A 26032-nucleotide genomic window follows, 5' to 3' on the forward strand; every position below is an offset into this window, starting at 1 on the left:
TCTTTTAATCCTGCTCAAATTTGGTGTCTGAGAAAGGTGTTTACAGTGTGAATAGGTAATATAATGTGAGTCCTAGAAGTGTATTCCTGGGTTTAAACTGGCTTCACTACATACGGCATGTCTGAGTAAATTACTTAACCTCTCTAAGTCACAGTTTTATTTATTAAATGGAGATAATAGTAATACCTACCATAGGGTTGATGGAAGAATATACATCTATAAAACACAAAAAGCACTTAGGATAGTGCCATTGGCTATTACTATAGCAGTAGGAAATACTCCAGGTGAAAGAAGTAGCCTGTATAAAGGTAGAAAGTGATGAAACAAGTTTGAGCATTTAGGAAACCAGATGTGGTGCGGTAAAATGGGGTGCCCAGTGTGAGGAGCAAGGCTGACAGATGTGGGGGGAGATGGCCTTGAAGGCCAGGCCCAGGAGCTTGCTCTAGATATTACCAGAGACTGGAGCCAGCGAAGGCTTTTATGCAAGGAGCAAACCCACTGAAACTTGTGATGTAGGATGATCTCTGTGGTAGTGAAGTGGAAAATGGACTAGATTCAGAATGTTAATCATACTGTTGTGTCACAAAAATAGCAGCCGACTGCTCCACCCCCCCCCCAACACCCAAATTCCTGCTAAAGCTTTGAGGGAAACTCTTTTACTTTCTAACTATTCAGGTATTTGACTCTTTATTTCTAGATATCATGTTGAGACTATTTCTTGTTTAACCTTCAAACTTTTCCTATTTTGTCATCATAGATACAATTATTAGACTAATTAATAAACAATGACTCTGAGAGAGATGACAGAATCCACTTGCTAGTGAGGGAAAGCTTGGGGATGAGATGGGGGAGGGGTAGAAGAGGAGGCGTTGTCCCAGGCTAGAGACCACACAAGCAGGCTGGAAGCAGAAAGCTGAGTTCAGCTTGGGAAATGTCAAGTTTTAAGCACCATTTCCTGTAGTGTGACACATCCAGTAATGCCCTAGGCTTCTGTCTTGGTGGTTCCTCACTGTTCTGAGAACCAAGTGTTGACAATGCAGGAGGCAGTGTTGGGGGGGTTGGGAAAATGTCGGTAAAGAAAACCTGCCAGCTAGAACTTTAAACAAAGCTTTCCAACCTCATGCCATGGAATGAGTTACAGCCGGGCGATACTGGTCTCCTCAGCCCTCCAGGTGGGAGGGCCCAATCGCTCCTGCGCACAGCGGCCTCTTCTGTTTACCCTAGTTTGCACCTTTCAGACCTTACCATTTCCTGGGTGTGCCATGGAGTGGGTGTTATGAATCACTGCTTTACGAGGCCTGTGCACTCATAGTCAACATTCAGTCTGCTGGGCTGGCTGCCAAGCCTCCTTTACCGAAAACTTCGTGGCCTTTTAAAAATTTCTGCTGCTCCGACGCCCCCCATCACTCATTCCTAGCCTCACCCACCATTTACAACCACCTTGAAGGTACACTGAGTACCACTGTTTAAAGGGTTCAGGAGGAGTTCCTCCCCACAACCTACCTACTGTCAAGGTGGCACTAGGCCCACACCTTAAAAGGCAAGCACCCAGAGGACACTGCCCTGGTTTGAAGAACAACGAGCACACTTGACATTGCTGTTAGAACAATGGGACTTGATGGCCTCGGGCAGGAAGTCCGTCTTCACTGCGGCCCGGTCCCCATTAAACCCGTAACCGCCCCCCGCCCCGCAAAACAGTAAAGAAGAATGGAGGAGGATTTTAAAATTTAATTTATGGGCAGCTCAGGCACAAAAACAGCTGATTAGGTGACTTTGGAGCCCTTTTCTTCCCGGCACTCCCCTCTGAATCATCCCGCTCCGTTTGTGACGTCGCAGACGCCTGGCTCCTGCTGGAGTGCGATGCCCTCGCCCGCCCCGGGAGCCTCGAGGCGTCACCACGCGGTTCCACGCAGCGGCCCCGGGGGAGGTGGCCTGGCGGATGCAGAAGTCGGCGAGGCAGGGCCAGGGAGCCAGCGCGCCACTCGGCTTCGCCTTCCCCTCCGAGGACCTGGGCTGCGCTGCCTGCCCCTCGCCTGCGGCCAGACGCCCGGCGCCCCTCGGCTAGCCTCCCGCGCCAGGTCACCTCCTCTTTCTCCGCATTTCCCTCCTCCTCCTCCCCCGCCTCTTCCGTTTCTAGAGGGAAAGGCTGCAGCCTCCTTCTGGGCTCCGCATCCCCGGCTTTGGTAACACGATTTCCTCCCTGCGCCCCTTCGCCCCAGCGCCACAACTCTCCCCTTCTCGGATCTGCTTCCCGGTCCCGGCGAACAGCACGTTCCCGATCGCCTCTCCGAACGGCAGGTGAGTAAATCTGGGCCTGGAAGGCTGCTTGCTTCTCCGCCCGGCCTGCGATGACCTCGGTCGGCTGCCCCGGAGCGGCCGCCGGGCCGGGCCACCCGCGCCGCTGCTGCAACCAGCTGGGCGGAGGAGATCGCGGGTCTTGCGGCTCCCCCGGCCCTACGGCAACTCCCCGAAAGAAGTAGACAGTGGGAAGAAAGATTAGCAAACAACTTCTTTTAAAAAAAAAAATGATCGTTAGCATTTCTAGGTCGAAACGGATCTGACAGTTGTCGAGGGCAGTGGCCCAGGTTCAACAGGTAGATGGCGTAGCTGTCAAGCGCCCCTGGGTTTTGCTTTGAGAGATGCTTCTAAGTGTTCAAAGCTCCTGGCTGCCGCTACTGACCTGCTAAACTACTGGATGAGTATAAAACAAACACGATGGGACCTGACGTAGAAAAGTCTTTACCTCCTTGCTTGTAATTCTCGGCATTTTGAAAGGCGGTGTTGTGAGATGTGTGAAATCAGCCAGTTGATGAAAGACAAATACCATATGATCTCACCTGTAAGTGGACTCTATTCAACAAAATAAACTAATGAACAAAATAAACCACAGGCAGGGAAACATGGAGCAGACTGAAAAAGTGACCAGAGAGGATGGGAAAGGAGGGCAATGGTGGAAAGAAGGGGAAGGGACTAGACAAAGAACATGTGTGAATGACCCATGGACACGGACAACAGAGTGGGAATTGACTGTGGGAGCAGAGGGTGGGGGTAGGATGGGTGGAGGGGGTAAAGCGGTAAAAATTGAGACAACTGTAATAGAATAAACATGATTTATAAATTAAAAAAATAAAAAATACAAATACAAATACATACAGAAAAGTATGCAAGTCCTAAATGTGTATAGCTTGATGAATTTACATGGTCGACCCACCCATGTAACCAGATCCAGAATACACCGTGGGGCAAAAGAAGGTTTACAGTTGTGAGTATGTGAAAGTTTATTGTTACATTATTTAGTTTCCATATGAATAATTGTAAACCTACTTTTGCCCTGCCCTGTATTATCAGTGCCTAAAAACCCCCTTCATATTCCCCATCAATAACCCTTCTTTCTTCTCCAAGGGTAACCACAGCTGTGACTTCTAACACCTTGAGTTAGTTTTCCCTGTTATTGAACATCAAATAAATTAAATTGTACAGCATATTTCTTTCTTCAATGGTGTTTTATTTTGTGTGTGAGATTAGTCCATGTTGCTGCCTATTGCAGTAATTCTTTCATTTTCACTGCTGTATAATATTTCCTTCAGTGAATATGCCACAGTTAATTCCATTTTATTACTGATGGTTATTTGGGTTATATCTAGTGTTGGGTTATTGCAAATTATGCTCCTCATAAATATCCTGCGCTTGTTTGTTAATGCATATGTGAATCAATTTCTGTCAGGTATATACCTACAAGGGAAATTGCTGGATCATAGGTTTTTCTTATATTCAACAAATTACAAATAGTTTTCCAAAATGGTTGTACCAGTTTTATTCACACCAGCAGTGTATCCTCACCCAAACTTGAAATTTTCAGTCTTTAATTTTAGCTATTTCACTGGATATGCAGTGGTATCCTGTTGTGATTTCTAGTTGCATTTTCCTGATTACTATAAGGTAGACTATCTTTCCATATGTTTATTGGTCATTTGAACGTCCTCATTTATGAAATATCTGTTTGAGTTTCTTGCCCTTGAACTGATTCTGAGGTGAGTAGACATTAAGTGTAGAAGGCAGGAGGAAGGCCAGTCAACCAGAAGAAAGAGCATGTGCAAATTAATGTTCTATACAGAGCATGAAAGTAAATGGACAGATAGTGGGAAATCAGCTACCAACATGCTAAATTTAATCGGAGCCTATGAAGTGATGACAGCAATATTGCACAGATAAAAGTAAAATAACACCAAAACAATAGAGGCAGTTCCATACTATACTACTTAATGGATTCTGGGCAATGTTTGACAGTCCAATATGTGAAAGTTGAAAAAGGTTTATAGACTGAGAGGTCAATTTTGTTTCCACGGAGCTAAAAGGTAGTATTTGTAAGTCCCCAGTAACGCTTATGATACAGTTTTGCTCTGGCCTAGGTAATCAGGTGGGCAGATGAGCATCTCATGTTGATATTATGGGAAACTATTGTTAGCATTTGCACTGCATCTATCCCTGGTTGCTCCAGAAATTGAACAAATTGAGCCAACATACCTTATAGGTGCCCACTTATGTTCCCCTTCCTTCTACCTGGACAGCCTCCCTTCTATAAACTACTCCCGAAAGCAGGTGTTCCCAACCCCGGGGCCTCGGTACCTGTTAGGAATCAGCCGCACAGCAGGATGTCAGCGGCGGGCTTTCCAGCAAAGCTTTACCCTGCTCCCTATTGCTCATGATACCATCTTAGCTCCATTCCTCTCACCCCAGAAAAATTGTCTTCCACAAAACTGGTCTGTGGTGCCAAAAAGGTTGGGGACCACTGCCCTAAAGCAGCCCTAAGTACTGGAGCAAAAGGGAAGAAGACCAAGGTCTTTGTTTACCCTACAGTGGCAGTGTGAGCTAAATAGAGCCTTGGGCGAGCCCCTCAGCATGTGCCCATGGGAGACTCCTGGACAGCTACTCCTCCTTAAGAGAGGTCACCACAAACACCCTCTCGTCAAACACTCAGGTATTTCATGGAAGCCTGGCCCTTTCCCCCAACAGCAATGGCTGTCAGGCAGGGCCACTATACAATAGCTTCCAATAGCCAGTCCTTAGGGGATGAGTGAAAGACTGAATTCAGGATGTGAATAGTGGGGGTGGAGTGGAGTCACTGCATAAAAGGCAAAACTGTGGGCTCTGTAGAAGTGGTGGATTATCTTCAGGAAGAAGGGAATGTGAACGGAAATGCTTTGACCCACTTGCCTGTTCATCAGAGAGCAGCTCTATTTTGTTGAGGGAGCTTATCTGTGTCGTCACACTTCTGTCACTGTGAACAACAAAAGGGCATGGCCAGCTTCTGGTACAACCAGGCTCTTTACACGACACCTCAGGTCCTAGAATCTCCGCAAAATATCTTGACAAAATATCCCCTTAACGGAATAACGACCTTCCGGAGCCATCCACAGATGGCCTACCATGAAGCCCGAGCAGCCTTGCAGCTTCCAGGAGCCAAGTTTCCACCCAGACGCCCAGAAACTGAAGTAATCAGATCTGGCTGGCATAAAGGAACTTTATTCTGGGTCATTCCGAGAATCACAATTAGGTCCCAGCCTTCTGGATTTAATGGACTAGTAAATATTCTAAAGAAGATTCCAGTGACCCGTATAAAGTTGCTGCCTCTTGTTTTCTGAAATAACGACATGTGACTGGGGTTTCTGTGAAGTTGTGTTTAATAGCCATAGGTGTCATTTAGTAACTGCTATATGCAACGCTCTGTGCTGGGTCCTTTTTTAGAAATACCTCACTCGATCTTCACAATGTCTCTGCAAGATACATGTTATCTTCCCATTACAAACGAGGAGAGAGGCTCAGAGAGGGGAAGTAAATTACCTGACACCACACAGCTAGTTAACGGCAGAACCAGGTTTTGAACCCAGGTTTATCTGATTCCAAAGCCTATGTCTTTCCCACTCTACTGTTTATCACATCTAAAATATGTGTAAATTATTCATTCAGATATGATTTTTAAACCTCTGGTGTTCTGATGAGCTGATAGAATGGTCAGAAATTAAAAGAGTTTTATCTTTGGAGAGAGATTTGGGCTTCCAGGAAAAAATCTTAAGAGCCTCCCCACCCCGCCCCGCCCTACCTTTAACTGACCTACTTCAATTTAGTCAGTATTTCTCCATCTGGATATGAAAATCCCACAAAAGCTAAAGAGACTGTTTATATCTGACATTATGATAGATACACATTTTGGTCTAAGATGGTGAGGAATATAACTTCTTTAAATCTTTTCTGCACAAAAATGTGATTTTGAGAAGAACAGGTTTAAATGAAATAGGTTGTTACAAAGTAAAGCTTATGAGAGCTTATTTCAATGTTTATTGCATCATTAATGATTTGGCTGTTAAATAATTCCATGCGGGAAAATTTGCCTCACACAGTTAAACTTATTGACTACGAAAGTGGGGAAGAGAGCCCTACCTCATTTTTATTGTTTTACCAGCAAACAAAAGACAGAGGAATAGGTTGTGTTGGCATTTGCTAAGATTATCAAGGTCTGTCTTTTAGGAGAGGTATACTCCCTAAAATTTGTATGCTGAAAGCTTAACCCCCCCAATACTTCAGAATGTGACTGTATTTGGAGATGGGGCCTTTAAGGAAGCAATTTAAGTTCAAAAGCGGTCATATGAGAGAGTCCTAATCCAACCTGACTGGTATGTCCTACGAAGAGGGAGGCAGACCAGGGATGTGAACGCAGAGAAGGAAAGGCCATCGAAGAACAATAAAGAAGATGACCATCTGCAAGCCAATGAGAGGGGCTTCAGGAGAAATCAAACCTGCCAACACCTTGGTCCTGAACTTCTGGCCTCCAGATCTGTGAGACTTTAATTTCTGTTGTTTAAGCCACCTAGTTGGTGGTATTTTCTTATGGCAGTTATAGGAACTAATATAAGAGGAATTAGAAATTCGACATGAGCTGAGCCCCTCCCTCGCCACTGATGTCTTGAGAGCCTGTAAGAGAAACAACAGTAGAATAGGATGTATGAGCTTTTACTGTCCAGCAAAGGTGGTTTGCAGTGGGGCTGAGGATCAGCTGGGGCAAACGTTCTATGAGTAAAATGAAGAAAGGTATTCATTAGTGATTTATATTAGTCAAACTAACAACAACTATTAGATGTGTGTTCTCTACTCTTCACTATATAATGTACCTTATGTTTATGATTATTTTTTCAATAATTACTCATTTTGTTAGTTAACTGTTTATAATGTATGAAAGAATTTTATTGGCTGAAGTACTGACTAATGGAATGGGCTTCTGCCAGCTTGCCTGGGCTTGAATCTTGTCCCAGCCATGTCCTAACTGTGTGGTTTTGGCCAAATTATATAACCTCCTGCTGTGGTTCCTTTATCTATGAAATGGAGAGAACAGTACCTTTTTCATAGGGTTGTGTGAGAATTAAATGGGTTAATATAAGTAAAGTTCTTAGAAGGATATAGTAAGCACCTAATAAATGTTAACTATTACTATTTTAACTTGGTCCTCTCTGCCCATAGATAGGTGATAGCAGAGCCACTGGACCTATGTGGTTTCACCAAGACACTTGCCACAGGTGCCACACTCCCCCCAACGCCCACAAAGTTGCCAGTATAGTGTTTACTTAGAATAAGCAACCTGAAGAACAGTAGCTATTAAATCTGTGTTTAGTATCATCTAGAGGCTGACAAAAATATGGTTTTCTGGGTCCTGTATCCCAAGATTGATTCACTAAGTTGGGACAGAGCCCAGGAATCTGTCTTTTAAGTAGGCACCTTGGGTAATTATGATACAGGTGGTTCTTAAAACATCCATTAAAAAATACTAATCAAAAGGAATTATTTTATATTCAAAGCTATTAAATTATGGCAAATGTCATAACGTATTAATCATGAGTTCCTAATAATTTTCCTTCTAAGGTATTTGAAATGTTTAGATAAAATTTAGGTCAATAATGAGGTGTAAGATTGCTTTTAAAAGTTGTCTAAAAGGCCTTGACTGGTGTGGCTCAGTTGGTTAGGCATCATTCTACAAAGTGAAAGGTTGCTGGCTTGATTCCCTGTAAGGGTACATGCCTGGATTGCAGATTCGGTCCTCAGACATGGCACTTAAGAGAGGCAGCCAACTGATACTTCTTTCCATCTCTCTCTCTCCCCCTCCATTCATCTCTCTCTAAAAATAATAAATAAAATCTTTTACATTTCATTTTATTTTTTAAAATATTGTATTTGTTTTCAGAGAGAGGGGAAGGGAAGGAGAAAGAGAGGGAGAGAAACATCAATGTGTAGTTGCCTCTCACACACCCCTCATTGGGGGACCTGGCCCTCAAACCAGGCACACGCCCTAATTGGGAATCGAACTGGTGACTCTTTGGTTCTCAGGCCAGCTCTCAATCCACTGAGCCAGCCAGGGCTAAATAAAATCTTTTAAAACTCATCTAAAAGATAATCAAATCAAGATGGCTGAGGAGTGAATGGAAGTCACACTGACCTCCTCCCAGGACCAATCTGGAATTACAACTAAATTGTGGAGAAATCACCTGGAACAAACAACTGAACAATAGTGAGAGAGGAGCCTTATAACCTTGGACACACAGAAGAATCAGCTTTAGTGCAACCTAACTGGTAAGGAGTGCAGTAGAGACTCAAGAAGGTGGGCAGCGGCAGCAGAAGATATTGAAATGGCCAGTTGGATCCCCCTGAGAAAAGTGGGGTCTAAACCATAAGCAGGGATCTCCAGCCTACAGCACCAGAGCCCAAAAAGTACACAGATAACAACCAGCTGGGGAAAGTGGCAGGGTTGCTCTCTGCCAGAGACAGGTGGCTGGAGATGCAAAAACCCTTTTAAAGGGCCAATGCAGAAATTTTTATTTGCAGCCACTTACCCTGGTCACTAGCAAAGGCGGGGACAGAGTGGGCTAGAAACGCTTGAGGAGATACTGGAGAAGGAGGCTTTGGGGAGAAGAACTGAGAGAGTAGCCAGCAGGATCCCAGTGCAGACTCCTCCCCGATATGGCAGCAGCCATCTTGCTCAGGCAGACCACTCCCCTGAGCAGCAACCGCTTGAGAGGACACGTCCCCAGGAGGGACTCTGCTCTGCCCTGTGGTGTCAAAGTTGACCTACTGAGTGCAGAGTGACTAGATTAACAGCTGAAGGAGACAGTCACAGACAGCCGATTCCTGGAAGTCTCAGAGCTGCTTAATGTCAGACAGGGTCAACATCTGACATCCTCAGAGGCAGATCCGGAAAGTAAAAACAGTGGTCTCCAACCATAGAAGTTCACACCACAAAGTCAGGAAATCAAGACAGATCAATTTAAGAAGGAGAAGCAAAAAAGACGAGTCTCACAAATAATGGAAAGACAAAGAAATACACCCCAGTCAAAGGGAAAGAAGGAATCCCTAGAAAGAGAATTAAATGAAATAGAGCCAAGTAAACTGTCAGATATTGAGTTCCAAACAATGGTTCTAAGGAAACTCAATGAGCTCAGTGAGCTCAGTGAGCTCAGAGAGAATTACCAAAAACTCCAGGGAAACTACGAGGAACTTACCGCAAACTATATCAGCATGAAAAAGGACATAGAAACTATCAATAAGAGACAAGAGGAAATGAAGAATACAATTTCTGAATTGAAGAACACAGTAGAAAGAATCAAAAGCAGTCTAGATGAAGCAGAGGATCGAATCAGTGAGCTGGAAGACGAGGTAAAAAAAAGCTCCCAGAAAGAGTAAGAAAATGAAAAAAGACTCAAAAAGAATGAAGAGGCATTGAGGGAAGTGCAGGACAACCTGAAACATAATAATATCCATATAATAGGGATACCAGAAGGAGAAGAAGAGGAGGAAGGGATAGAGAATATGTTTGAAAAAGTAGTGATGGAAAACTTCCCTAATTGGAGGAGAGAAAAAGTCACACAAGTCCAGGAAGCACAGAGGGTCCCATTCGAGAGGAACCCAATGAGGCCCACTCCAAGACACATCATCATTAAAATGGCAAATACCAAAGACGAACAGAGAATCCTAAAGGCAGCAAGAGAGAAAGAGGTAGTAACATATAAGAGAGCCCTGATATAGCTAGCAGCTGACTTCTCAACAGAAGCACTACAAGCCAGAAGGGAATGGCAAGAAATATTCCAAGTCATGAAAAGCAAAGGTCTGCAACCAAGACTGCTCTACCCAGCAATGCTTTCAATTAAAATGCAAGGCAAAATAAGGAGTTTCCCAGAAAAAAAGAAAGCTGAAAAAATACACCTCCACCAAACCAGCATCGCAAAATATGCTAACCGAACTGCTTTAAGAAGATTAAGAAAAAGAGTTTTTGAATACCCAGTTCCTTTAACAGTCACCCATACTTGATATTTCCAACATTTTTAATACTTATTAATCTGATTGTGACAATGACGTGTTACTTTATTATTTGTTGAAACTAAGCCTGTTTTTGTATATTTCTTGCCTATTTCTATTACTTTTAAAAAGCTTTAAATGACTTTTTGGATTCTTTATCCATTTTTTAATTGGATGTTTGTAGAATTTTTTTCCCTAAAAAAACACTATTAATCCTTTCTTAGATGTGTTGCAAATACTTTCCTATTCTATTACTTGTCCTTTAACTTTTTATATATGTATATTACAGTATAGTGTTAAATGTTTAATATAGTCATATTGTCAATATTTTACTTTATAGCTTCTATATTTTAATCTTTTAAAATATAGGGTTTGAATATTTTACTTCAGGGTAAAAAAAAAATTATCTTGTATTTTCTCCTAAAACTCCTTAGATTTTACATATTGATTTTTAACTCACCTGACTTTTTTTTGTATAATGTGTGAAATAGGGCTCTGTATTTGTTTTATTTCAAGTAATAATGGTTCATGCCCCTTATTTGTTGAATAACCCTTATTTTTGCCATTGATATGAAATATCTATTTAATCATATATTACATTGTTAGACAGATATATAAGTTTGTTTCTAGAATGCTCATTTTATTTCATTGATCTTATTATTTCTGTGCTGGTGTCATGTTGTTTTAATTGCTGAGACTTCTTATTTTTTCATATTTTATAATGGGTTTTGACATAAAAAATAAAAACAGCCTGCATTTAAATAAAAAAAGAAAGAAAGAAGGAACTTCTACCTTTTGCGACAGCATGGATGGACCTGGAGAATATTATGCTAAGTGAAATAAGCCAGTCGGTTAAAGACAAATACCATACAATCTTACCTGTAAGTGGAATCTGTTCAACAAAATAAACTAACGAACAAAATAAACCACAAGCACGGAAACATGGAGCAGACTGAAAGTGCCCAGAGGGAGTGGGGAAGGAGGACAATAGTGTAAAAAGAGGAAGGAACTAGACAAAGAACATGTATGAATGACCCATGGACATGGACAGCAGAGTGGGAATTGACTGTGGGAGCAGAGGGCAGGGTGGGATGGGTGGAGGAGGGCAAAGGGGAAAAAATGAGACAACTGTAATAAAATAAACATGATTTAAAAATAAAATTTAAAAAAGATAATTTCTACAAGTATTAAAAAGAGCTGCTGATAAACCTGAAGAAATTCTGTACTCTCTGCAGTCCTCAGTTTCTCTGTAAACAATCTCAAGTTGAATCATTCAAGGTGAGGGTGAATTGTTCAGTACTCTGCTCAGGGCTGTGGCTTGCCAGATTAAACTGTGTTGAGGACAGATGGAGAGATACACAATATAAAGAAGCAGCTTACAGTGAAGCACAAAGAATGGTGGTTAGACTTTTTGGAGGAAATTGTTCATTCAGTCAGAAAGTAGCAGCCTAGCTATGCAAATTAATTAGAAGGCCTTGCATGTAGAACCTAATAGCTATGAAAGATTTTTTTTTTTAATGGAGCTGGGACCCTGGAGAAAGGTAGCTGAAGAAATGCTGCGTTTTTACAGGACGGGGTTCTTATAGGGTGGCTGAAGAAAGCATAGTCTCAAACTGACACTGGGCAGTCAAGCTGGAGCTTGACAAAATACAATACTGTTACCCAGCATCAGAATAAAGACTGATTAAGGTTGAACTCCGGGATAGCTTTGGAACTGAAAACCCTGATTATTGTGTTACAACAAATTCTTAAAATCTGTGTACCAGTGTAATGGGGTGCAGAGTAGGGGTCCCCTGAAAACAGGAAAAAACCCCCCATAACCTTGACTGGAGGAAAGGGGAAGTGGATGATAGCATGGTTAAGATATTTTGCATAATCATGACAAGTTAATAGCTGTGCCTTGCTTGAAGGAAGAGGTCTGCCTTCCAGAGTGAAAGGTGTACTGACTCTGAGAGCATTCGGGGACTGGTGACCGGGCAAGGGGGCGGCGGGGCAGGGGTGGCCTGAGAGCTTATATAGCACCTGCATGAGAGGCAGGGGGCAGTGCCCACCCCGTAAGTTTCTGGGAACTCTTGCCCTGACTAAAGATAGTGGCCAAAAGAAGGTTAAAGATACGGGGAATTGGCAAAAATGGCACATCATAGGAGGGTCTAGATAGGAGTTCACATAGGAAGCCCTGGGCCTAGCTTTTAAAATGAGGATGGGCTGAAAGAGAAGGGGTCCATTCCACCATGAGGTCTGATATGTAAGGGAAAGAGTCTGCCACAAGGAGAAGCCATCCAGTCTGTAGTGAGAAAGGAGCTACTTCTGCTCCTCTGAAGGGTGTTTGGAGAAGCCTCATTCTTGGGATGCCGCCCACTGGTCTCCCTGGGCCCATGATCCAGAGTAACACCGCATGTGATTTCCTGAACCACTACATGGAGGCTGAGGAGAGTGCGCCCTAGATCCTGAAGGAGAGAGCTTTTGTGAGAGGTGGCGACTCTGAAACCCATAAGTGCCCATTCCAGAGAGGTTGGAGATCTGTTTTCAGGACTGGCTTAAGAATAGATAAGGATACGGGGAACCTCTGGGCATGGTTTTGGCTTATAGCCTTTTTGGGGGGCAAGGGAAGTGCTGGTTCTCATGGGAGTGGAGGGTTCTGAGCAGCAGCGCTCTCAGTCCCCCTGAGGCTGGAACCCTGTCAAGAAAAACCTGTTTCCTTCAACACTACTTGTTGGGTCAAGTGTCAAGGTGTCACATGGCCGAGCCCCGTGTTGCTCGGTTACACCAGGACTGCAGTTTAAAGCTGGTATTTCTCAGTGGTCAAGTTTCTGTGCAAGGCAATGGGTGGGCTGGTTCCTGGAGTTTGCAGCCTGTGTGAGTCACTCCCCTGAGTGTTCTGAGGGCCCTGTAGGAAGAGTTTCTTACGTTATCCAGTGGTATTTCTTTTAGGAAGAAAAATGAATTGGTTTTAACAAAATTGAGTAAAATAGATAATACTGATAGTGTTTATCTAGAAAACTTTTAAATTGGACTCATTAAAATCTTAATGCAGCTTTTAGGATAAAAAAATTTTTAGGTAACTGTTGGGTTGTTGATTCTTTTTCTTTACTTATAATAACTTCAGAACAAAAATCAAAATTATCAAAGTTACTGAATTTATATTCTTGGGACTTGTGTATTCTACTAAGATACGTATGTATATATGTGTGTGTGTGTGTATATATATGTACACACACATATATATGTATACATTCACAGTTTGCTTTTCCAGGTGACATTATAGCATTAACATATTTCCATATTAAATATTCTTTAAAAACATGAATGTAATGACCACACAGTAATTTATCTTACATTTTTACCAATGTTTAAAGATTATTTTCAACATTTTGCTATTGTAAATAATGTTAATCCTCCTTGCATAGAAGTATTTTAACTCAACTGTGACTTTCTTAACATAAGTTAAGGCAGGACTGGAGTACTGGCTGCAAAGGTAGTGGCATCTCTAGGAACTTGATACGTTTTTCTGAAATCGGCCTCTGGGAACCCGCTTGTGTGCACACCCATTAGCAGAGATCAGCAACTGCTTTGCCACATCATTTCGGAGAATGAATCCTAACTTCAAAACAGCTTTGTCTGTTTAATAGAGAAGAAGGATGTCTCTCATTGCTTTTATTCATTTTCCTTTTATTACTATTGAGGTTGGAATATTTTCTCATGGTGATTGACCCATAATCTTAATAGCATTTTTTAAGCAAATTTGTTTAATTTAAACCAGCTATGACAATTCACAATTAACTTACTTGCATTGATGGCTTCGTTATGGTACCAGTTCTTAGCCTTGTAGTATCCATTAAGGGAACTTTTTAAAAAAGAAGTTCAGTGTTTATTATGATGATAAAGAACATGAGCTGCTGCTGAGCCTATGTTCTTGTGTAAACGAGAAGTTACTTAACCTCTCTAAGCTCTAGTTTTCTTGACTTTTAGACAGGACTGATAATCCCCACCATAATTCTCACAATAATGAGGCAGCAATTAGTAAAGCTTTCAAGAAAATGTAGCTACTATTGAAAAATGAGAATTGTTTCTCTTCTAATTACCCAATAGGATATCAAGGTGTGATAGCATATCTTTTAGAAGTCAGAACTTTTCAAATCCCAATAAATTGCACGTTTTACTTCACTTTATTATTTAAACTTTTTCTGATTGGAAGAGCAGCACAGATAGTGGGAATTTTTTATGGGGCAGGGAAGGTGGTTGGGAGATTGCTTGGGTTGCTAGCCCGAGAGTTGCCTCAGACTTGCAGAACACCACAGGCCTTACTGGTGCTTAGTATTTTAGGAAGTTGCCCCAGAGCTCAGAGGATAAATCCTCTCCAACTTCCCCCATAGGGTGAAAGAAAGAACACTTCTAAGCCTGTGAGATCATTCTAAGGTCATTACAAGAATTTGACTTTCCTTTTAACGCTATGCTTGTGTGTTCACCTGTGTAGGTATTTATATTTATAATTTCATATTTATAAATCTCTAGAAGTCAATTCTTTGCCTAATGGATTTTTGAGACTATAAACACTTTAAGTTTCAAATTTTAGGTGATAATCTGCTCTTCCACACTGAGGGTGTGACTATGAGGGGGGGCAAAAACAGGTTTCCAGTTGTGAGTACACGAAACAGTTCATTCTTGTATTATTATTTATTAATTATTATAGTGTTTTCCACACAAACAACTGTTAGCTGACTTTCGCCCCATTCTGTACATGGGCTGTTCAGTCATGCTGACCGGGTTGACTGCCAGATGCCCGGTTGACTGACATCACTCACTGAACTGCTTTCTCTTTCACATTCTTGTGTTTTTCCAGCTGACAGCAGAGGGAAGGTGCTGATTCCACCCACAGCTGCAACTGAAACGAAAGGTTCAGAAATGTCAGCTATCCTCCGGGAGCTGCTCCATGTCTCTGAGAAAGCTGCCAACATTGCCCGGGCATGCAGGCAGCAGGAAGCTCTCTTCCAGCTGCTGATAGAAGAAAAGAAAGAAGGAGAAAAGAACAAGAAGTTCACAGTTGATTTCAAGACCCTGGCTGATGTACTGGTACAGGAAGTGATAAAACAGAATATGCAGAACAAGGTAAGAAAGGTCACAGCCAAGGTAATTACAAAATATTTGCCCTTGCGGCTTCTATGCTCTGTTAGAATAGCAGGCCTTTTCTTTGTTCCCCTCTCCTTCAGGATACAAGCACTTTGGATTCAAATAAGCAAACAACTGAGTTTCCCCCACCCGCCTTGTTTTGATTACAGCGTACTAAAATGTTCACTGCGAAAAATTTAAAAATACAGAAAAGCAAATAATGAAATAAAAATCACTTACAAGTCTAATAGCTAGTGAGAAACATTTTGGTACAGAACTTTATATTAAGGTTCTTTTTAATAAATAGTTATGCATTCTTTGGAAAATAAGCAAATATAAGAATCCTCTCAATCTGGCCGCTAGAAAAAAACCACAGCTATGTTTTGGTATAGATTGTTAGAATGTTTTCCTTCTATGTGTATGTGTGTGCATGGCACATATTTATTTCAGTGGACATGAGAAAATACTGTTCTATAACTTTAAAAAAATGTTGATATGTTAAGTCCCACCTTTTTTTGACATAATCATGTGTCTAACTGTTGCCTTGGTTATGGGCTTGTAGACTTAAAGTCCCCCTTTATTTTAGTAGAAAAATACTGTTTATAACTAACAATGATTGTGATTCTTGGTATCTAAAGCTGAGTGGGGGGAAAACTGTATTCATAAATAGTAATAATAAACAATTACACTAACAGGCACTTATAAATGCTTAGTATTTGCATTTAGAACAGTGTCAGACACTGTTCTAAAGGCTTATTTAACTTTTTAACTCATAACAATTTTATGAAGAATAAAATGTTATATTAATTAATGGGTGAGAAAAGACTGGCACAGAGAGGTTAAGTAACCTGCCTGGGTTACACAGCAAGTGAATGGCAGGGCCAGTTTTGATCACAGTCCACCAGGCTCCAGAGGCTGTACTCTTTGCAGTACTATATGGCCTTTATATATGTATATATTCTAGATTTAGGAGGATAGACCTTTATGACAGGAGGCACTATGAAATAGTGGAATAGTTTTCTATGAAAATTCTCAAAATATTAGGAATCATATAAAATCATTTAAGTAAGTACTTGACCACAGGCAAGAAGAGAGAACAAATGATCCTTTGAAATCTCTACAAACTATACTTTTTCATGCTCTATATTATTTGGCTACACTACACTAAATGAAACAAGTTTATTTTGTTACTGAATAAGATATTGGTTGCAAGGGACTGTTGAGCAACTGGATTAGAAATGTATCAACGTTAATTTTTTAACGTCTAATGGTCTAATATTTGCCTCAAAGCATTATAACAAGTTCAGGCGATTGCTCATTGATGAGGCATATGCCAGGACATGTGAACAAATAAATGATGTTCAGTTTTGGCTCTGTGAAATGCCTCCGTTTCATGACTTACATCCTGCACCTCAGAAGCAGGTCTCTAGGCAGGCTTCAGAGCAGATCCTCAGCCCTTGATGACTAGGCTCATTGCCAGCCCGTGTTGACTTGCACTGTTCTTCAAAGCTGAACAAGTAACAAGTGATTGTGGGCATCATTGAAACTATGGGCCATCTGTGAATGACCGAGTTCAAATATCTAAAGCATTTCCTTGCTTTTGTTCCCTGAGAATATCACACATATTATAATTCAGCACATATTCTGAGAAAAATTATCTTACTTTAGAGAAAGTCAGAAGCAAAAAGTATCTGAAAGCTTTCTGGTGATAGAAAGATGAGAGATTTTTTTCATTCTGTATTGATCCATAAACTGTTGCTCAATAAAATATTTTCCTCCTTTTTTTTGCTACATCATCCTCCTGCACTGAAGGTGAATGATCCTTCCAACAGGTGCAGAAAACACACTTGAAAAATGAAAGCAAAATGTAATGTTATCTTCTAATCCCTTCTATCCAGTCTCGAGTAATAAGTTTATATACTTGATCAATATTAACTTGTATAACCTGCTAGGGTGGTATTTAAAAGCAACAGTTAAAGTATTTCCTCTGAAAATATTCTAATTCTATGGTCCTTAAGTAGATAGAAGGTTTCAGAAATACTTCTGCAAACTCAACAGGGCATAAGGAAAGCAGACTTCTATGATGATTTTATAAGGGCAAAGGAGCAGGAAAATATTAGAAAAGTAAGTGCTGAACCAAACTGACTTAATTTTTTTATGCTTAGCTTGATTTCTGGAATTGTAAATTTCTAAATATTTTATCTAATTGTGCTATTTACCATAATTTGAAATATAAAATGGAAATCTGTTCAGAATTGAACATGTATATAAGTTTTACTTTTTTATTGTCATTATTTCAGTTTGTTCTCATGCTCTGAATTATTCAGTTTCCAGGCTTGGAAAAAAAAATTTTTGGAGAAGAATCCAATGAGTTTACTAATGATTTGGGTAAGTATACGAATCTTAATGTATTTTTGTAACTTAATTATCATTTTCTATTCTAATTTTCAATTTACATTATAAAATCAATGGATGTTTGGGAGCCTTTCATGTAAATGAAAATATGTTAATATTTAAATGTTAAATTTTATTCAGTACCTCAGAATATCAAGCCATTTAACTTTGGGAAATGTGTTACCTTAGAATTATTTAGCAAAGCCACATGTATTATTTTAGATATAAATCTATAGCACTTAAATAGTGTATGACTTGACCTTTCGAAAACTTGCATGGTCCTTTGGGAACCTAATGGAATTACAGATGCCCCAGGTGCACATCCACACAACTGTTCAGACAGTCTCAGGTCTGAAGTTTGAACCTGTCTGTGGACCTACTGAGGAGTCATGGACCCTGGCTGAGAATGTAGAAGACACCCTGTTCCTAAATACTGTGTGATCTTGAGCAAACCATGCCACTTCTGTCTGTTCTCAGAACCTCACTAAAGGGAGTTGGACTAAATAAAAATGTTCATTTTAATACAAGGTTTTAAGCCTTATTTAATTAGTTCCCTGTGTGCCAGATTTCCTTTGATGGACCTCCATGTTCCCTGTGGTATAGAGAAAAAAAATATCAAAATCGCCATTGGATTCTTTTCAGAGAAATAAATTATTTTTATTTTGAGCTTCTTGTTTGCTTAATGGTGGAAGATTAAAATAATGAACTTTAAACACTAATCCTGTGACAAAAAGTTAAACATCTAGAGGAACATTTACAAAGGGAAAAATTGATTTCTGGATTAACTCTGGAAAAAATTTTTGTCTATTCAGGGGCTATGTAAGATGTAAGTAGCTCTGTGAACGCAGAAGGAAGACAAATCCCATTTAAACTTCTTAAGGCTAAAAAAAAAAAAAAAAAAAACCCTGTGGCCAATTCATAACAAAGCCTACACTTAAAATCCTATGTGTGACTTACTTCATAAACAGTTACTGTATTTTAATATTTTACTCATCTAGAATTATAGGGGTAAAAAGGCACTCTGCATACACTGTCTCGAGAACTGAAGGGGGTGATGGGCTCAGCATGTTGGAGGGGCTGAGATGTGGAGAGGGGATGTCATGGAAGAGGTTGTAGGAAAAAGTTTGGGTTTTCTAAGCATGATGCAGATTCACTGGAGAATTTTAAGCAAAGGCGTGATGGGATGTGACTTCCTTCTTTGAATACTCCCAAGACTTTACTGAGCCCAGAGTGGATGCTTAATAAGTGGCAGTGATTAGTATTATTATTCCTCAATTTTAATATACTAATTTAATTTGAATTTAACTTAACTGAACTTAAGTGAATGTTTCTGGCTGATTCGTTGTCCTAGATTTATACTGTGCTTCCCAAACTTAATGAATCATGGCAATTGCCTCGGGATTTTGTAGGTCTGGAATGAGGCCTGAAGTTCTAAATTTCTTTTATATCTTTAAAAGAACTTTAAATTTTATTTCTCAATTACAGTTTATATTCAATATTATTCTGTATTAGTTTCAGGTGTACAGCATAGTAGTTAGGCAGTCATGTGCTTTAAAAAGTGTTCCCTTGATATTTCTAGTACATAGTGGGCACCGTACATGGTTATGGCAATATTAGTGACTGTGTTCCCTACGTTGTACTTTACATCCCCATGACTGTTTTGTAACTACCAATTTGTATGAAGTTCTTCATTTCTAACAAGTTCCCAGGTGGTTGCTGGTCCTTGGAATGGCTCGGGCAGTGAGGAATATTTGTCTATATAACTAAAAAGCCCCAAAGTGCCATGCTTTCTTAATATTTAGAAGTTCGTTCTCCATTTTTGTCACTTTTTGTTGCTATTAAGTGGGCTATTTCTGCCAACCTCTTTCCTCACTTTTGTTGGGAGCTGGAAACCACATTAACCAAGGGTCTAAGAAGCATGTTTAAAGTGATGATCAGGCACCTGAACTTGGTAAATTGTGGTTTCATTCAGAGAAGCAGCTTGGCTTACATTCTGATTTCCAGTGTTTCACAGAGAAGAGCTATTCTATGTGTGTCATTTAGAGTCATATAGTTTTACTACATGTAAAGATCAGTATACTTCATCTTAGTACTTTACTGAGCATAAACATTTTTCATTAAAAGCAGCATCATAGAAGAGGTAGAAGCACTTTGAAGTGTTGACAGAAACACCATTCTTTTCAATAATATAAACACACATGGGTAACCTACATATATTACAAAGTCAAAAGGGTTCAGGATTCAGGGGTTCTTAACTGGCCCATGAGGCCCCTTCAACCGGATACAAAATTGTGTACAATACCCCCATGCGGGCATTTTTCTGGGGAGAAGTTTTAATTCCTGGAACCCATCCCTCACTATTCATATTAAGTGATGGGTGACCACTAGGCATCTGTGACTTTATGCCCCCGACCGCAGCGTGATCCTGGCAGTTGGCCAGGTTAGGGACCACTGATACAGACAGGTAGCTCTCACTCAACTTAAGTGTGCAGCTCTTGCCACCCCTCTCCCCACCCTGTTTTTCTTTTCTCCCCGCAACTCTTGAAATTAATGACTTTTAGTTTGTCTCTACTCTAGGAGAAAAGATTATCTTGAGATTGTGTCCAACAGAGGAAGAAACAGTAGAGCTCCTTAGCAAAGTCCTAAATGGTAACAAGTTGGCATCTGAAACATTAGCCAAGGTCGTTCATCAGGATGTTGCCCTTACTGACCCAACTCTGGATTCAATAGAGATCACCATTCCACAGGACGTTTTGGGAATTTGGGTGGATCCCATAGGTAAGTAAAGGATAGTGTGTTTGCTTTTATTCATTTGTTCTTATTAGCAATCCTTTTTGGGGGGAGGCTTAGAAAAATAAAAATTGAATGTAGTTTAACTCTCCTTTGTTAAAACGTTAAAATATTTTAAATGTTTAAAATGATAAATTAAAAAAATAAAATGATAAATTAAGAGGTGTGTGTGTTATGATGCGCCGTTATAAACAGATGTGTATCTATAACACATAACTGATATGTGTGTTTGTGGTATCTGTGTCACATGCAAAGTTGAATGAACTCATCTTTTAAAGACTTCAGAGGCCAGCCTGCTAAATTTAAGAGAAGAATGACGTGACAGCAGCTATGCCTAACTGAGCACACATACCAATTAAAGAGCACTCAGCTTCAGCAGATATTTGCCATATGGGAGCACATGCCAGATCTTCAGATTTTCAAAGAGAACCTGAAATTCAGGTTATTAAGTATGATCTCTTCATTTTTTTAACCATGCCTACTAATCTGATTAAACAGGCAATCAAAACCACTGTACAGGCCAAACGAAACACAGCTAAATGTGATTCGTGAGCAGCCAGTTTGTAAGCCCTGTATAAACTTTACCCAAAATTTATTTTTTTGGTCATGATTGTGATAGAACCAAAATCTGTAGCTCATCATTTTAAAAGTGTAGGCCTCACCTCAAAGATGCTCTAAGTACAATGCCCTAGGTAATCAATTTTCAGAAGTTCCTTTTATTCTTTCCCACCTGCCTGGCATATGCCACCCAAGACAACTGGGACCATTCATTATGCTGTGCAGCAAACTCCCCCACGCTCCCCACACTACGAGCCCTTTAACATAGCATTACGGAAAGACCCTCAGTCACGGAGGAATTATACTGGGTTGGCCAAAAAGTCTATTTAGTTTTTTCCATAAACTAAAAGGCATATTTTTCATTTTTACCAACAACTTTATTGATTTGGTGACTTTGAATATGTCGGCGATCTCCCACTATTGGCTTTCAGTGGGTAGAGGCCAGCGGTGCTGCTAAACATCTTCCAATGCATAAGACAGCCCCACAGCAAAGAATTATTTGGCCAAAACATCAATAGTACCAAGAAACTTCACAAACCACTTTTGACACGTTCGATCAGTCACAGCACCTTCTCCACACACTGCACAAATCTTTTTTTAAATTTCTGTTCTGTTTTTATCTTTCTTAAAATAATACAGCATAGTATGCCAAAAATGTTGTATATCTTCTTCCATCTTCAATGTTAAAATGGCTACACAAAAATTCACCAACTTTGATACGTTTTTTTAAAATGCAGGCTGATATGACAGCTATCACAATATAATCTAACAAAATTGTTTCAAATGAAGTTAAAGGCAACTAAGCACTACCAGAGCCACCTTACAGAAAAAATAAAATGAACTTTTTGGCCAACCCAAGAGAACATTCAGCCAGTAGATTATAAATGCAAACTACCACTCTTTCCCAATTTATTTTTAAATCACTTAAAGGTAAATCAGCATCAGTTAAGATGTCTGAGGACGGGCTCTGCCGTTTCTTGGTTCTATCCTGAATTGCCCCTGTTAGCTAGCTCTCTCGACCTTTTCAGCACATCCTTTACCGGGTGCTACCCTGCTTGACGCTAGCAGTCACCTTCTGGCCTGCATTGTTTCTTACAAAGAAACTGAGCTCCTCAGCTTCTTTTTTGTAGGAGTCCCTTTAACTTTTTTTCCTCTTGTTCTACCATGATTGTCTCTTTCCTCCTAATTTGAGTGACCAAAAAACAAACAAACAAAAAAAGTAATTTCTCCCCAGACAGATACCTGTAAGGAGGTTTTTTAATCCACTTTGGACTTGTTCTACAATTAGCAAGAGCTCTACAAAATCCCACCAGTTGTCCTGAGTTATTAGCTTTTAAATGCCTTCAGTGTGATGAATAGTTCAGTGCTTATTATAAGCACAGGGCTCTGCTAGATGCCACAGAAACCAGAGACCTGTCCTCTTCCTTTGAGTTCCCATATAATTGGGAAAATCAAACTCAAGTAGCTTAAGAGTGTAGAGTATGAGAGGTCAATTAACAAGTGGCACCCAAAGGTAAAACCTGAATGGTTACTGTCTTCGTCTGTTCAGGCTATTAAAACAAAACACCATGGACTGGGCAGCCTATAAACAGCTGAAACGTATTTCTAACAGCTCTGAAGGCTGGAAGTCCAAGATCAAGGTGCCAGCATGGCTAGGGGAGTGCTGTGTTCCTGGTTCACATCAGTACCTCACCACGCCCTCGCCTAGTGGAAGGGACCAGGGATCTCTCTGGAGCCTCCTTTACGGGCACTAATCCCATTCATGAGGCTTCCACCTTCATGACTAAGCACCTATCGAAGGTCCCACTTACTAATACCATCCCTTTTGGGAGTTAGAATTTGGGGGGGGCATAAACATTCAGACCACAGCAGTTATTAAATTAGAAGAAAAAAATGATATAGGACAGTGTATAGTTGTATTCATTATTTTCTAAATAATCATTACCTGAATCCAAAGAAATTTGCTTCATTTCCAGACTCAACTTATCAGTATATAAAAGGTTCTGCTGACACTGAATCCAACCAAGGAGTCTTCCCCAGTGGACTTCAGTGCGTCACCATTTTAATTGGTGTCTACAACATACAGACAGGGGTGCCCCTGATGGGAGTCATCAACCAACCTTTCGCCACACGAGACCTAAACACCCTCAGGTAAAAGATGAACACTTTAGGAATATTATGGTTTTCAAAATTTACAAGCTTAGCTTTACTTAACCTCAAGATTACCACTCCACATGATATTCCTATAACATGATATATTGGGGGTGGTCCTACTAAAAGTTTGCATGTTTGAATTAAAATTCTTTTATGTGGCCTAATTTCATTGGCATAATTTTATCTGGGGCATGCTGGTAGGAACGTTTAAACAAAATAACATCTAGGAGAAATCATTATGTTGCATTTGGGATGTTGTAATCCTGTTCCCTTTTCCTAGAATCCATTCAAAGCAGATGAATTGAGCCCTGGTAACAAGTGTTCTAATATATTTGGAATGGGATCGATCCCATCACTACATAGCCAGTTGACTTTTATACAGCTTTAGAAGAAATTCAAAACAAAATGTGAAAATTAGGACCGGACTTTGAGGTGCTCTCCCCATAAACGTGTCAGCCTCCTCCCTCGTCACCCTTCCGTGAACTCCTGGGTAGGGTGTGGACACAGCCAGTTGCCTCCGATCCACAGCCTGTGCTTTGTTTGGGGCTGACTCCAGGGCATAGCAGGGTCCAGGTGGAGGCAAGCAGCTCTTCTCTGTGGTTTCGGGTTTTTCACTGAAGTAGGTGTCATTATTTGTATAGGTCTCCATATTTTTTGTTACTGAACTTTGAGCTGCTTTAGGCAACTAAGAGTTATTTGTTCTTTAATAGTCATAAACTACACCTCTGGAATTTTGACATTTTTCCTCTCCCCTGGCCTTCTTCCAAACCAAAAATACTTGTTATCTTTAAAAAAAGATCCTTAAGAAATTAAGAAGAATTGGGACTGCATGCAGACAGAATCATGGCATAGAATTAGTTGACAAAATAGTTAGTGGCACAGATCCTGAAGTGGTACTTAGATTCTTACATTCTCTAAGCCTCAGGTTCCTCTTCTGTAAATAGAGTAAGTTACCGAACATACACAGTAAATTAAACATTGAGAAAAGATAGGTGCTATTATTATTTTCGTTGCCAATAATAAGTACATCTTTCTTGATGTTGAAGCTGAAGTGGAGCTTGTGAATAAGACAATGAAAAGGAGTTACACTATGTGAAGAAAAACTTATGAGGATTCTAAACCACTTGCAGACTGAAAACAGATAGACGATTATCTGTTTATCTTTTTGCCTATTAAACTTTAAATTCCAAAAGTGGCAATGAAATTTTGCTGTGTTCCTAGAGGCCCAGAAATCCCACAAATATTTTAGCGTTGCCCTAGGTTGATGTGATGATGTTGCAAAACTGAAAGCATTCCTAATCTGCAACAGTACAGACAGCTGCATGCAAAGCAGTAACTTTTAGAAATGAATTAGCTACTTGATACCTATTTCTAGGCTTCAGGGCATTGAGATTCATTACACTAAATATTTTTTCACATCATGAAGTTGGAAAGCAACATGAATAATGAAAAACAAATGCGATAACCTACCTCCACAAACTGAAAGTTCTTTTCCACAGGTGGAAAGGACAGTGCTACTGGGGCCTTTCTTACATGGGAACGAATATCTATTCACATCAGCCTCCCATCTCTCAGACAAATGGCAGTGAACCTCGGAGCCCACTGACTGAAAACACCAGCCCCGAGGCTGAATTCTCTCACCACTTTTCAGCGGTCATTAGCACGAGTGAAAAGGAGACTATCAAAGCTGCATTGTCCCGTGTATGTGCAGATCGCATATTCCGGGCAGCTGGGGCTGGTTACAAGAGCCTGTGTGTTGTCCAAGGCCTTGTGGACTTCTATATCTTCTCAGAAGATACCACATTCAAATGGGACTCTTGCGCTGCTCATGCCATACTCAGGGCCATGGGTGGGGGGATGGCAGACTTCAAAGAATGCTTGGCTAGAAAGCCAGCAACGGGGCTTGACTTGCCACAGTTGGTGTACCACATGGAAAACGAAGGTACTAGTGGAGTGGATCGCTGGGCCAACAGGGGAGGACTGATTGCATACAGATCACGCAAGCAGCTGGAGACATTCCTGGGCCTCTTCATCCAAAACCTTGCACCTGCGGGTATACACACATAGACGAACCTTTTCCTCAGTGTAATTATAAACCAGACTGTGAAACTGTCTCCTACATCTCTATCGTTTGAAGATAGCTTTGTCCTATTGATGGTCAATGGTCGCCTTCCTCTTTTGAGGAGTATTTTTCCATTATGTGTTCATAATAATGTTAATTTCAATAAATAAATGACATTCATGCAACAATAGATGTGTGAAATTCTTCGAGTGACTATTGTGCTATCAGTGGTGCTTGAAACATTTCATTAATGTATTGAAGAAAGAGGAAGAAAACCTGCCCAGTTAGTAAAACTCTTCTAAACATCTAAGTGATAAATAAAATGTTCCTGAAATGCTAGGGAGAGCCCAAGAGGAGGTTGTGTTTTGTTTACAAGAGGGAAAGTGTGCCGCTTTAGCCTTGGTAGAACATTTAGAACTGTAAACATGATGCATCACTTAGCCAAGTTGATATACTTTCAACAGTGCTCTTGTGTTTGTTATATGAATTAAAGCCAGGAGCCTCCTACTACCCGCCCCCCGCCCCCCGCCCCCACCATACACACATCCTCACATACTCTCACATCCTCTTTTGCACATACATACTCTCTCTAATGCTCTTACACATACACACATACCCTTCCTCTCTCTGATT

At 40.6% G+C, this 26032-nt stretch overlaps 1 protein-coding gene across 2 annotated transcripts; it reads left to right on the top strand.

Annotated features, from left to right (window-relative positions):
• The first annotated feature begins 1952 nt into the window (after positions 1-1952).
• Positions 1953-25580, top strand: INPP1 (inositol polyphosphate-1-phosphatase). Of its 2 annotated transcripts, none has more exons than XM_054562422.1 (6): positions 1953-2298; positions 15176-15441; positions 17769-17829; positions 20413-20613; positions 23160-23334; positions 24837-25580. In XM_054562422.1, exons 2-6 carry the CDS (start codon positions 15238-15240, stop codon positions 25402-25404), a joined length of 1209 nt encoding a protein of 402 aa, XP_054418397.1. In that variant the 5' UTR covers positions 1953-2298; positions 15176-15237; the 3' UTR covers positions 25405-25580. The 2 variants fall into 2 exon arrangements, with proteins under 2 accessions (XP_054418397.1, XP_054418398.1); XM_054562423.1 differs by having other exon boundaries at positions 20446-20613.
• Positions 25581-26032: the final 452 nt, after the last annotated feature.

The sequence above is a fragment of the Pteronotus mesoamericanus genome, unplaced genomic scaffold (assembly GCF_021234165.1).
Source record: "Pteronotus mesoamericanus isolate MK-2021 breed Mesoamerican mustached bat unplaced genomic scaffold, CSHL_Meso_final scaffold_651, whole genome shotgun sequence".
Classification (NCBI taxonomy): Eukaryota; Metazoa; Chordata; class Mammalia; order Chiroptera; family Mormoopidae; genus Pteronotus; species Pteronotus mesoamericanus.